Here is a 14,065-nt window from a genome sequence, read left to right as displayed (position 1 = left end):
AATACTATTGATTCAGTGACTAACTTAAACAATTGAAGTTATTTTTTACAAATGACTAATGTAAATCCATTTATAGCATTTCCTTTTTGTCATTATAAAGATTGTTGAAACATTGTACTTAAGACTTCCATTACAGTCGGTCCCTAATGTAATTATTTTGTATTAACACAAATTACAAATAACTTAAGTAATGTGTTACTTAGTTTACTATGGAAGCGCCTTTTGTATTTAATGCTGGCTTAACATTAAATTATTTATCGCAACTACACCGCAACTTACCGTAAAAATGTTATAAAGTTGGCATTACGAACCCAAGGAACAAAAGTTATTTTTTGGAATTTTATGTATTGCATTTTAAACTTGGTTTTTTTATTTAATAATTTCTTAATCAATACTATGTTAGTATTGAATAACAAATTATTATGTTGCCCTCCTCAAAAGCCGTACATGTGTAAATATTTTTAAACATTCCAGCCCCTTGAGTTCGCTTTAAAACACACATATTGACAAAATAAACTATAATCATCGTTTTTATAGTCGAAATTGACCATGAATCTCTCATAATATTAACTGGAAATTATGTAGATAATTTTGAGATTTTATCATATCCACGATCTGATTATCATTATAATCATGAATAGATTATTCTATAGTTATGGATTAAATGGATAGTTTTGTGAAGCAGTTGTAATGTCAATATGTATGGCAAAAAATAAATGTCATAGATAATGCATATGGCACTTCGTGTTTAAAAAAAATAATGGCTGGCAAAGGCACTTATATAATGTGTAATAAATAGTAAAGATAATAATATTATATAATAACAAGTAAACTTAAAACACAAAAATTTGAAAACAATTTTATTTTTTACAATCGATATCAAGCGATAACGTTTAATCCCAGGAAAGAATAAATAACGAAAAATAAATATCAAAATAAGACTAAGTTTTATTAACATTTGAACGAGATTTACAATTTCATTAATATCTTAACAAAAAAAATATAGTAGTAACGCACCATAACAAAGCAAAATTATTTAGATAAATAGTGTTATCGATTTTAAGTACATTAAAAAATACTAGTGTCTTTATTTCATGAGAAGAAAATAAAATATATTTTAAGAGTCAATTCTATTGATTAAAGTGGTACAGTTACACATGCAACATATTACAACTTTAAACTATGTATGTCGAAAATCAATATATTGATGATATTTCTTATCCTTGTAAAAATATACATTTAGCTCTGTATTTTTAAGAAGCAAAATATTATACCAAGTTTTTCCTTTACTAAATAAAAATACTTATCAGTAGCTGCCTGTACCAGAAAAGAACTGAGGCCCCCTTTCCAAAACTATAAAAATACACGACCGTTATAAAAATGGCGACAATTTTATTTAAAAAGTAATTTCGATAAAAACACTGAAACTTTAAAATTGTACTTGTAAGTATTTTAAACACTTCTAGCCACCCTAAACATTAAATTCACTAGCCACGATTTTATAATTACAGTTGGTATTCATAATTAATAACGATTTAATTAGTTACATTACATTACTGACCAGAAAACGCTTGCTATACTTGTTACACAAAAAAAAAAGACAAAAATATGGTATTACCATAAGATGTTGTCTTCTTTTAGTGGCAACATCGATTGTGAGAATGTTTAAATCTTTTAGCGCAGGCTATTATTTCAGTAAGATTCAAAGTTTGTTTTTCTGTAGTAAGTTTTCTGTTCTCTCATGGTTCCTAAAATTTCGAATTTTCTCTAACTAAACTTTTCTATGTCTAAATTTCTCTGTCCCTGCACAAATAATCTACGTTTAGCAATACAACTTTTCTGGCCAGTACATCAATTTTCTGTCATCAATGCATCACTCCCTTGGTGAATTCAAGGGAACACCGATCACAGTTGTATATCTATTACTATAAAAGTAACAACATGCATGGACACATTGATAAATAGTAGGAGTTGTTTCAAAACGTTAAACAATATATATCGAGAGAGCAATATATAGCAAGAAATTGTGGTTTAACTTTTGAATACTTTACATACATACATACGCTCAGATGTTAAAACGTGTAGAATTTTGAATGGTAGCTTGCAACTAATTGTAGTTTCAGTATTAATTTGACATTGTTTTGGAATTCACTTTCATAATAAGGGGGATCCTTATTATGAAGTGATTTTTATTGAAGTAATAGTTAGTGAGCAATGTATTTAACTTTTCTTGAAGAAGACATAGGTATTTCAAAAGTTAAATCAAATTTTAAACAATATCATGCCCCATGCTTGGTAAGAACAATTCTGAATTTATATTAACACAGGACAAATTGGCAAGCAGTAACATTACTGATATATTAATAGCAACAGTTACATTTACACACAAAGCATTATTGTCTTTGTTATTTTTAGAAAATGGTGTATAGTGCGTTTGTTAGTTGATAAAAAATATCTATCTAGTTCAAAGTTTTGTATAAGATTTTTTCCTGGATCTGGCATTATCAGTTCTATACAATATTAAGAATATTACAGTTTTAAGAACAAAGGAACACGAGGCAACGATCTCCGATACTAGACAATTTTAACCTTACAAGCGACTATTGTATTGTACACTCAAAAAGTTGTATTTACAAACGCTTTATATTTTCTGTCACCGCGTTTACAAATGGGCAACAAATAGGAAACAAAACTATGACCGAGTCATCATCACAAAATCTACATTCAATAACATAATACTTGGTGTATAATTCTCTCTCATTTAACACACAACGATTTAATTATATTCTATCTTAAATATGATCATATTTAACTAATATACCCACGACTTATCAATTTGATATAACTAAATACATCGAAGCGACGCAACACTTTTCGGCGGAAGCGTACATTTTTAACTAACCAGTATTATTTATAACTTATCGACATAATTTCGAACGTTTGTTCACAACTGTATTTATTTTTAATTACTTAGCAACCTTGCGTCATGGTTGCGTACGCGCATGTAAACATTTGTCCCCGAGATAGCGACAACGGCACATCCCCGATGCCCGACGATTTTAATCTCCAAAATAATATCACCTTCTAAACTGACAGGTTCGAATTGACAAGCATCATGGTGACTAGAGTCGTTGGCCACCGGAGACTGTGTTGCATTTCCGAATTGATGTAAATACTAAAATAAACACTATATACCATTTTCATTAGTTGATTAGATAACACTGTGACCTGTTAACTGTTTATAATTAACGAAAAACAACCGAAACACCCGTATGGTAACTAAAATATTTAAACTATTTAATAGAATGCGTTCGTGTCATATACTCAGGTTAAATAAACGCAAGATAGCATAGGTGCAGATAACACCATAGTCGATCAATAAACAGCTTATTAAAAAGCCCTGGAATATTTCTGAAGTGTTTTCGAACTAAGTTTGCTAACTGTACCTTAACAACAGATATTAAGTTGACATAAAATAGTTGTAAAAAGAAAATAAATCTCTTGCAAGTTTGTGACAAGGTTATCAAGGATAATTTGGTTAATCATAAAGTTTCTGTACACACGTATTTATTTCATCATGTTCAATAATAAATATGACACCAACACATTTCGAGAATAACGAAATGAAAACTTTTACCAAACTCTTTTAGTAAATATGTCACTCAGTATGTAAGTCATTTTACAAAACAGCATTACCAATAATTATTAATAATCTGAGGCTTCTTTATCAGTAGCGGTACACTGAGGTTGGCCGCTTATTTCGTTTTAGAATACAACCACGTATGTCGATCATAAGGGGCTGCATTCATACAAAAAACGGAGAAAACAACCAGCCCCACGAGACCGCTACTGCTTAGTACTGAAGTACACATTCACTAAAAAAACTCACCTACCGTCAACAAAAAAAGTAACTTCATTTTCACCGTAACAACCAAGTGACTTGTGTTGCAGACCGTACATCGGTACGATCGAACCTATACATACTTATAACTAGCTAACGACACAGACAGCTCACATAGACGAACATTTATGGTACATAAAGCATTACCTATACATAACTGCAGCTCTTTATACAAGATATTATTGAGTGATTTCAGCTAAGTATGTAGCGAAGAAAATCTTCAACTGTTATTAGTTACTTCAATCGAATAACATTAGTTTATTATATTTTATTTCGTGTAGATATCGGTTTTCGAGTTGTAATAAGGGCCAAGGGGTTTCGCAAAACTCGACTCAATACCAAGCTGTTTAAATTCTAATTCAGATTGAACGGTTAAAGATTTCCTCCACTACATTAATTTTCCAATAGTAAATTGATTCTGTCTTTTATAGTTCACGAACCCGTAATACCCACACCTTGTAGCCATAACGAAGTATTTTATTGTGCTTCCGTGTGCCATTCATCCCTTAAGTTAATTGACGACAATTTTAAACTAATGTTTTAGTTTAGTTTTTAGTAAAAAACCGTTTCTTGACAAAATTTTGTGACATAAGTTACAGGACTCAATAAGATTGACTAATGTAAGGTAAATTAATCAAAACAACCTACAAAGCAATATATGAGTAATCAATGATCTATATGAACAGTTGAAAATCGCTTTAAAGTCATAATCCTATAAATATCTTTAGATAGAATATTTCAGAACTTTCCAATATTTTTTTTTGTCTTCTTTGCTAATACTTTATTTAATAAAGAAATCATTAATTTGTGTAATTATATTTCGCGAAAAAATATGATATAATCATTGTTATAACACATTCAAGTGGCTCTTAAAAAAATAATGTAAAATCAAAAATATTATATATTCTCTTTCAGTAATGGAAACGGACTCACAGCCAAAAATATTTCATAAAGCGTGTCACTGTTTTTATTTAATAATATCCATTTATTTCTGTACATTATTTCTATTTTAAGTACAGTCAAGCTCAGAATCAATAACTTTGCAGCGCCACGTGCATAAGGCAAGGTATCCGAAACTCAAACAGCATTGTATTCAAATATCTTTGGATATTCAATAGGCCTTACGTAGTGGACCTAAGATATAACTCATGTATCATTTCTGAACTGGACTGTACAATAAGAAGCTCTTATCAACCACAATACAAGGTATATTTCTTAACGCACTGATAATATTATTGTCTAAACCAATCAAATAGTATATTTAGTTAAATAGCTTGAAGTCGCCGTTTTCTGATGGGTGGTATATTTTTTATCATTTTGGCAATATACGAAATGAACAATGGCGTTTAAAAATAAACCTTATACAAATGAATAATGGTAGCATTTACCAATTAATTATCACACCATATACATAGTTATATATAAATCTGTATTTACATCCCTTTTTGTATCTATTACATCAAGAATCATATTATCAGTTAGGACCAAATAATGATGCTATGACACATCTATGTTATGTCTCCGGTCTAAGTCGCCGATCAACATACAATAGTTAAGTTTAAAGCACTTAGACACCAGAGTTTTCACTTTCTTGGTACTGTTAGACCGTTTGCCCACCTTAGTCGATAACGAGACAATTTATATGTGGCGTGGAATTTTCTTACATCGGCGAAGCTTTATCGATGTCGGCCGCGGTGGACAAACGTTCTAAAGTAATACGGTCTAGCTAGTGGAACATCAAGATAATTACTGTCAAAGTTATATTCAAATAGGTTTTTTTTTTGTACTAATTCCCTAGTCCTCGTTTTTTTATTTATAATGCATTTGAACGTACCTTTGTTTATTAATGCAACATACATCTGATTTATGAATCATTTTAAATTACTTCTTTTGTATAATGACCTCACCGCCAAAATGAATATCACCGCTAATATCAGAAGTTTCCTCTGTCTACCACCGAAACCGTTACAAAACATTACATTAAATTCAACTAGCAACACTCTATTTAAATTAAAACCTTCGTAAATATATCTTCAACAGTCTACAGGTAACTGGCGCTTTATTTTAATAATATTTCGAATTATTCTTAACATTTTATTCTAATTACAAACTTTGACGTCACATAAGGCTGTTTATGCACGAGAGTGCGCGCGGGAAATGTGCTGGTTTAACGATTATTCCAATCAATTAACTGAATAGATTAAGAAAACTATTCTTTTTTACTGTAAGAATTAGATTTTTTACAACCTATGTTTCGGTGATATAGAATTTGATTTGCAATATAAATTTACATCTTTATTAAACGGCTTTTAAGTATGTTTTTCAATATCACAAGTGGTACCAAAAAAACAGTTGCTTTACAACATGTTTCCCGCGCCTTCTCCTGGCATCGACTCCCCCAGTAAGACTATATACACTTTCGAGTTCCCCATAATATCACTACGAACAGTCAAATTTGTGAACTACCCTCGATACACTGGCAACCCCAGCAGCGCTAGTTAACAAACTAACCCCATATTAATAAACAAAGCGTCCGAATGGGGTGAAGTATTATTTAGAAGTTTAGTTAAACTACCCGCCCTTAATATTATAGATAAAGGCTAGGAAACTAGTTAACGCTAAGCGGGAAGCGAGACACAACCAACTAACAGAGCACTTCGCACTGCGGTATACGCTGCAAAAGAAAACATTGTCGGCATTAGTATTTACATTTTAGCCATAGAAAACTACTCGATACTTGGTTGACCCTTTGTCGTTAGTCACTTAAAACAGCTAAATTGGATTTGATTGTAATTTAGATTGATCATGCAAGATCAAATGAAGATTTTGGACAATGGAGGTGGTAAAAAAGTCAATCAAAAATTTGTATGTTTTGACGAAGACGAAGCAAAAAAGAATTTATTAAGATGGCTCTCTGAATTACTTATTTTATAATCAAAAGTATTATAATTAATCTTTAGTTTAACTAGAGTGTGTGTAACTCACAGGCACGAGCCTGCGCGGTCACCAGATGGCGGGCGCGGAGTGCGTGGGGAAGCCGGCCTCGCGCGCCTTCCAGTACTCGCCGCTGAACACCCAGGTCTCCTCGCCGCCCTCCATGGTTTTTCTGTACGAAAATCAAGAAATCAGAACAATATCTAAATAAAGAGTGAGCTAGTTTTGGAAATTAAAAATTTGCGGTCATATATTAACTTCACTTCAGGAAAAGTTTGCAAATCGCCAGATTCTCTGATTCTCTTGAAATTTTGGTTCCATATTGGGTAGGTTTGAGAATAGGACACCTAGTTTTCATAGCCCTACTTTATTTTTGTAACGGGACATAGCTAGCAGTGTGACTGACCGGAACCAGGCGGGCTCGTGCGTGGCGTGGTCGCGGCGGCGGTCGCGCTGCGCCTGCTCCAGCTGATGCTTCAGCTGTTCCGCCGCTTCTACGTCGCCCTCCTCCAGTGCACGCTGGTCCGGCCTGGGGACCACAATTATATTGAGCATTATTATACATTCGGGGTTAATATTGAAGTTGTTTTTTAGTCTTTTGTATCATAAAACATGTTAATCAGCTAGCGCTAGAAGGTAACATATCCAGACCGGGAATTCGTGAAACCCAGACTTGGTTGATGAGAGAGCATTTTTTTATAAAAGTTAGAGTCAGAGTCTTCTTGCGAATTGTAAGAAATTTTGACAGGCACGGATAGCACTGACTGCTTAATCAGGCGCTACTGGGTATATGTTTCCTCCCCTTGACCCCTTCTTGGGGTGTCTGTCATCCGGGTTCCTAACACAGAGTTCGTATATTTTCCAGTTTATTCAATACATATCCGTTACATACCTGAGCCTCGTGTCGGTGTGAGGCAGTGTTTCCCTCATGGAGGGCTCCAGCTCATTGAGCTCCATCGCGAACCTCGTGAACCCGTAGTACAACTCGTGCTCAGGCGGCATCGCACCTATAGTACAAATAACAAGATCAGTTTCAACTATAAAACTGACTGTCAATTCACGACCATATTGGAGGTTACTAGTTTCGGGATTATATTTTTTTGACGATTTCCAGCAACTATTAAACATGTTGTTTTGTTACAGCGCGAGTATCATAGGTCACTATCAATAGTTAATATTGGTTTGATAATTTCTGTGATCTGAGTGATATTTGACTGGCCTGTTGGTCACTCAGGACAAATGTTTGTTTGATGAGCATGGTCATTTGTTCTGTTTGGGTGACTGGCTGGATGTATGTTTATCAGCTGTCTAGTGGTCATTATATAAGCTTTGCTTAGTTTGAGACTATAGTAGAAGTTGTGTGTAGTGGTGGTACCGGGCCTCCACAGACACCTGGCGGCGGGCGGGTCCCCGGCGTGCAGCGCCTCGGACCAGCGCCCGGCCAGGCGCAGGCGCGCGCCGCCGCCGCTCACGAAACCCCGCACCTCGTGGCGGCTGCTCGACCACGAGCTGGCCTGGGGGGGGGAAATACAATACAACTAACCTAGAACACATCCCAATAGAGCTTTTTTATAAATCAGCGTACTCATCCACCATTCAGCTGCAATATATGATCAAGTCCAAGTCATCTTAATATTGCATTATCACGAAATAAAATTTGGTTTGCATGCACCATAATTAATTTAAGCTCAATCGAAAAGCAAGAGTAAGGTAAAATTCTTCCTACATTTGAGTACAAATAGAGGAACAGGTGACACTAATTCCACCAGCAACTATCTATACTCTATACTAATATATAAAGCTGAAGAGTTTGTTTGTTTGTTTGAACGCGCTAATCTCAGGAACTGCTGGTCCAAATTGAAAAAATATTTTTGTATCGAATAGCCCATTAATCGAGGAAGGCTTTAGGCTATAAACCATCATGCTGCGACTAATAGGAGCTAAGATACAATGGAAAATGTGAAAAAAACCGGGCAGGTATACCTAAATCATAACTTATATCTTCTACCCACCAGGACGAAGTCGCGGGCAACAGCTAGTTTATTTACATCTGCCCACATGGACAATTTCCCTTTAGTTACAAAGTACCTGTATCAAGATTACCTACCTTAATAAAGTTAAGTTTGCATGTAATATCAGTTCCATGGCACGTGATATGCATGTCCCCGTACTGGTCCACCCACCGCTGTCCGCCGAACAGATTGTGAACACACGTCGTCACCTGAACACAAAAAAAGAGGATTTAATCATTTACAGTATGAAATAGCAGGCTACCTACAGAAATGAAATGTATAGATACTGGAAGAAAAAGAAATGGACATGGAATTTTATAAAGTTTGTATGAATGTTTATTCGTCTTTCACGCAAAAACGTGGTACACAAATAGCTTATAGTGTGTATTAACACGTGTGGATAGATTTTATCCCGATTTTATGTTCTCGTGGGATCATTTTCGATTTATAACGTTGAGACCCGCGGGCTCCAGCTAGTCATTAATATTTTTTCTCAATAACCACATATACAAGCATATCTCAATAGTATTCGACCCCCATCCAGCACTCACCTTGTTCCAGCTGTAGTGGTCCCCGGTGTTGAGCAGTCGCACATGCACGCGGCCGGTGGGCTGGAACTCCATGGACTTGCCCCAGAACTTGGTCTTGATGCGCGCCTCCTGCCAGAAGCACCAGCGGGAAGACTCCGCGTGGCACGCAGAGATCGGAGGGTGGTGAGACACCTACGGGATGACAGTTCATTAAATCACTCAATGATATAGTTAAAAGTAACTTACATGTCAAATTAGATTAACAAATAATTCTGCCGTGGTATAATTAAAATACCGTTATCCAACATCTGGTAAATTTTTAACTTTTGATGCTATATCAATGAGAAAACAAAAATCTATCGATCTGTGTTGGCGAATTTTCAATATCTTGAATAATAAATAAATAATAAATAAATATTCCACAACTTTCACACAACGCCGTCTAGTCTCAAACTAAGCAGAGCTTGTATTATGAGTACTAGACAACTGATAAACATACTTATATATTTCTAAATACATACATAATATAGATAAATTACACCCAGACACAGAACAAATGATCGTGCTCATCACACATTCATTTGTCCTGGGTGGGAATCGAACCCACGACCTCCGGTATAGCAGTCAGGGTCACTAACCACTAGACCAACAGGCCAGTCTAATAGTTTTGGAAGTTCGCAAACGACAATGATAGTAAACGTGTTATTCAAATATGGGCAACTTTTACCAACATTTGCCCGATAAACAAATATATTTTCAGTTCTGTTTATTGACGCATGTCCCACTTCATCCTACCTGTTCAGCTATAAAGCGGAAGCCCTTATCGTCCCGGATGCACTCGTAGGTCTCGGCCAGCAGCGGGTTGAAGGGCTTGGAGGCGGCGCGGTGCGCGGACGAGGCGTAGGCGGACACCGCGAAGGCCGCCACCAGCGCCATGCGCTCCCCCGCGCTCGGGCACTGCGCCGCCGCGTCCAGCAGCTCCGAGTACTCCAGCTCCTCACACAGCCGCTGGGGTTACAACGTCAGGTTAATATCCTGTTAAAGGACGCCTCCATTCTCCGGAATAAACATTAACCTTATATACCTATGTAGTGATTGAGTCAGATTATTACAATTATTGTTTCTGAATCTGGGTATTGAAAGGTTTTGGGAAACTTTTCTCCATATACGTGGCTTGTGAACTTTATTATTGAGTTACTTCTTGAAAAATATTCTTACTACGTTTAAGGTTGTTAATTCGATTAAAGTTTCATCATCATCTATAGCCTTTGTTTTCCTACTACTGAGCACATTCCGCCCTTTCTCGTGCCAATTTCTATAGTCTTGTGCCAGCCTCACCTAGACTTGGTCCGAGACCTTTACTATTAAGGTTCAGTATGACTGCCTTAAAAGAAGCGCTTAATCGCGACAATGTATAGGTGTGGTACACACCTGCAGCATATTGAGGGGCTCGTTGATTGTGACGGGCATGGAGATCTGGCTGAGGTCCTTGCCGATGTTCTTGTAGAGCAGGTTCCAGAGACTGGGCCCGCCCGGCGTGGGGCGCGCGGCGGGCAGGCGCGTGCGCCGCGCCCAGCCCTCGCCCGCGCCCCCCGCGCCCCCGCCCGCGCCCGCGCCCCCGCCCGCCGCGCGCAGCGTCACCTGCTCCGCCGACACTACCCGCACAGGGTACCACGTTACGACGAGGCCATGGCAGGGGACTTGAATATCATGTTTCAGCATTCATTCGTAGGAATAATAGTAAAATCGCAATAGTATTTTCGATTGATCTTGTTGGTGAAGTTTTTGAGTTATAAAAAATACTAGGGTTTTGTATTACTGTGACAAAAAACTCACAAATATTTGTGAGTTTATGACCGGTGCTTGGGAAATACTGACCAAAAGTAAGGATAATCAATGCTGAAGACATAATCTTCAAGTATAGCCAAATTGTTTGATGGTAACAAGGGATATCTATAGCTACTGGGTAATGCCAAAGTGAAAAAGGAGAGAAAATAGGTTACAGAATTATGATACTAGCGTATTCTGCCTTATTTTACAAATTGATATCAAAAATAGAAAATTTGTTGTTTCATAACAAATGAGATATACTGAAACCAATAAAGCAGAAAACGCTAAAATACCAAATTTCATGACATAGAATTTTGGAAACAATACACAAATTAAAAAGTTTTATGAACAGAAAGAAGTAGATACAGAAATTTGCAAAACAATATCAGAGTTCCGCAGTGTTCTCGTAAAAGCCTAGAATTACGGAAAATAAACATGTAGCTTTGCTGCTCCCTTGCCAAAAAATTGTCCGATTCATAATCCCTAAAAAATTTTGATTTGCCTAAACGACCAATTAGTTTACCCAATCAATTTTGACACGTCTGAAGGCCAATGTATAGTAGAAAGAAAAACAGATATCATTCAAAGAAATTTTGAATTCAACAGACATTTGCACGTCGTGAAATGATCAGTTAATTTGGGAACGGAGTTTAGCAATTGTGAATAAAAACCAAAGGCAAATCGGAAACGAAGGATTCAAAAACACTCGAAGAACGAAGAGTGAATGTTCAGAGCGGAAAGGAACGAATGATCTAGTCTACTCACTCAGCTCCTGTGCAGTACTGTACGGAGGAAGAGTAGTGTTAATTCTGCTGCATCTAGAATATAAACTCACTCGCACCGTCAGAGTTGTCGGAGCTGGCCGAGCCCTCCTCGCTGCTGAGGGAGCCCGCCTCCGAGGACGAGTCGCCTTCCAGCTCGATCACTCCGGACTGGAACAATGGTGACAGAAATATTACGTTTTAACATAAACTGGGTTTCTAAATATCAGTTGTTGTATTATTGTGTAGTCAGAGGTATTTTGCCGTCTTGCCATGTTGGTAAAAAACTGATTTGCATTTAATTTTGTTTACTGACAAATCTTGTCTAGATGAAATGGGATGGTCGTCTTTGACATTTTGATGATTGCTGGACTATTTTAGCAATTTGTTTTTTTGGCTATGTTTTATAATATTTATGGAAAACTCATGGAAGACTTGGTCATTAAGTGAGAATAAGGCAAGAATATTAAGTTCAAAAGTTTTGTCTTATAACGTTATTAGTTTAATAGCCAGTACCTCATCAGCGGCTATGATCTCGGCCGGCTTGAGATCTATCTCGTGCTCCTCTGCGTCGAAGAACTCGGAGGCGGACACGCAGGACGAACTGTAGCTCAGCGACTGCTGGAATGGACGGTTGTTCACCTGCTACACAACCAATAGAAAGGTTAACTCTAAAAAAAGTTCAAGAATTTAAGTAGAAAGTTGCAAAACGAGTTCCTCTAGTCCAAGCACTCTTAAAAAGGTTTTTAGATAGTGTTCATGCCGAATCTATTGCGGATCAAACTTTTGCTTATGGATAACACCAATTGTACTGCGAGGCATTAGGAAGGCTTATATTTTTCAAAAACATTATTACTTATAACAGGTATACAACTATAATTGATTTAATCTGTTATTCTAAATTTTCGTGACCAGATATCTATTCTGAAACCATTCTTCCTCAAATATAATGTGAGAGTAGTATACTTACAGCATCCGAGTTGGGTCCGACGGAGGATATCTCAGCGAGGTCGGAGGCGTCGTGTATCCGCGACAGCCGCGAGCGGAGCTCTGTACGGAACACTTCACTCGTCATTATTTACGTTAGAATACTGCCGGTCACACGGTAATATACCCTGTGCCCTTGCTAATACAGTTCAATGTTAATTTTATATTGTAACTAGAATTGATATATGCTGCTTGCATCCTTTTTGTTTGCCTTCTTTCAATATTTTTTATTGTTTAAAGTCTTTTTTATAACTTGTTTTTACTCTCGGAGTTGTATTCAACAAGTAGGCTCTTTAAATGATTTTTAAAGTGCGTGTGAGTTACTAAGATTCGAGCTATGACGTGATGTTGGAGGTGGTGTAAAGTGTCCGTTAATTTCTAACATATACTAAATTTTTCAAAGTTAGTCTCGGAACGTACAAGTTGTATTTATAACAGTAGGATAAGGGTGAACTACCGGTAACTACTATGGGTCTAAGCTAACTATGATATCGTGCTATATTTGTGACTGTGAAGAGGAATGACAAATCATAATGTCTTTTACAATGTGTCCTTTTAATATGGGTGCGTGTATCGAAGACTGCTTACGAAAAGGCGTCATGCGGTAAGTCTTTTAAAAATGCAGTATTATCGAAGTGAGTGTAGTGGTCGGGTAGTGGGTGCCTGGTGCGGGTTGCGCATGCGGCGCTCTCACCGGAATTCTGGTGCAGCGCGGTGTTGAGGCTGGTGCGGAGCGCGCCCAGCACGGCGCCCGGCGCGCCCGCCGGCTCCGCCGCCTCCACGGCCGCGCGCAGCCGCCCGCGCTCGCACACCTGACCAGCAGGAACTCTTATAATATAGCTTACTTTTATAAGAGAGATTTTTCTTTAAAAAATAACGTCTGTCGCAATAGGAGTTAAATCCTTGTGTCGCGGGGGGTTAAAGGTACCCAGCCTCAGGATAAGTATTCGTGGATCACACAATTTAATGCTTGTCCTTAACAGCGATCGCATCCGCGAGACGTCACTGTTAGTAGATTTGGCGTGATAACCTCAACTTCTTGGATATTTATGTTATTAAACCTATTTTATAAACGAATGTAATTATTGTTAGCATTAACGCAAAAAATAT

The 14,065-nt window shown here is 37.0% G+C and overlaps 1 protein-coding gene across 1 annotated transcript in view; it reads right to left on the bottom strand.

The window, feature by feature from the left end:
• Positions 1–1,761: 1,761 nt before the first annotated feature.
• The window catches only part of LOC113493943, a 35,573-nt gene continuing 23,269 nt past the window's right edge, over positions 1,762–14,065 (bottom strand). Inside the window, exons 13-25 of the mRNA XM_026871987.1 lie at positions 13,650–13,767; positions 12,939–13,018; positions 12,485–12,613; positions 12,043–12,139; positions 10,809–11,032; positions 10,173–10,385; positions 9,399–9,569; positions 8,943–9,056; positions 8,211–8,349; positions 7,728–7,842; positions 7,242–7,364; positions 6,887–7,007; positions 1,762–6,575 (exon numbers count right to left, since the gene is read on the bottom strand). Of these exons, the coding sequence (XP_026727788.1) occupies positions 6,905–7,007; positions 7,242–7,364; positions 7,728–7,842; positions 8,211–8,349; positions 8,943–9,056; positions 9,399–9,569; positions 10,173–10,385; positions 10,809–11,032; positions 12,043–12,139; positions 12,485–12,613; positions 12,939–13,018; positions 13,650–13,767 (1,626 nt within the window). The 3' untranslated portion in view covers positions 1,762–6,575; positions 6,887–6,904. The remainder of the gene's footprint in view (positions 6,576–6,886; positions 7,008–7,241; positions 7,365–7,727; positions 7,843–8,210; positions 8,350–8,942; positions 9,057–9,398; positions 9,570–10,172; positions 10,386–10,808; positions 11,033–12,042; positions 12,140–12,484; positions 12,614–12,938; positions 13,019–13,649; positions 13,768–14,065) is intronic.

This window comes from Trichoplusia ni, chromosome 5, assembly GCF_003590095.1.
Source record: "Trichoplusia ni isolate ovarian cell line Hi5 chromosome 5, tn1, whole genome shotgun sequence".
In the NCBI taxonomy this organism is placed as follows: domain Eukaryota; kingdom Metazoa; phylum Arthropoda; class Insecta; order Lepidoptera; family Noctuidae; genus Trichoplusia; species Trichoplusia ni.
Note: the sequence above shows the minus strand (reverse complement) of the source record. Positions and strands in the feature narration are given on the sequence as shown.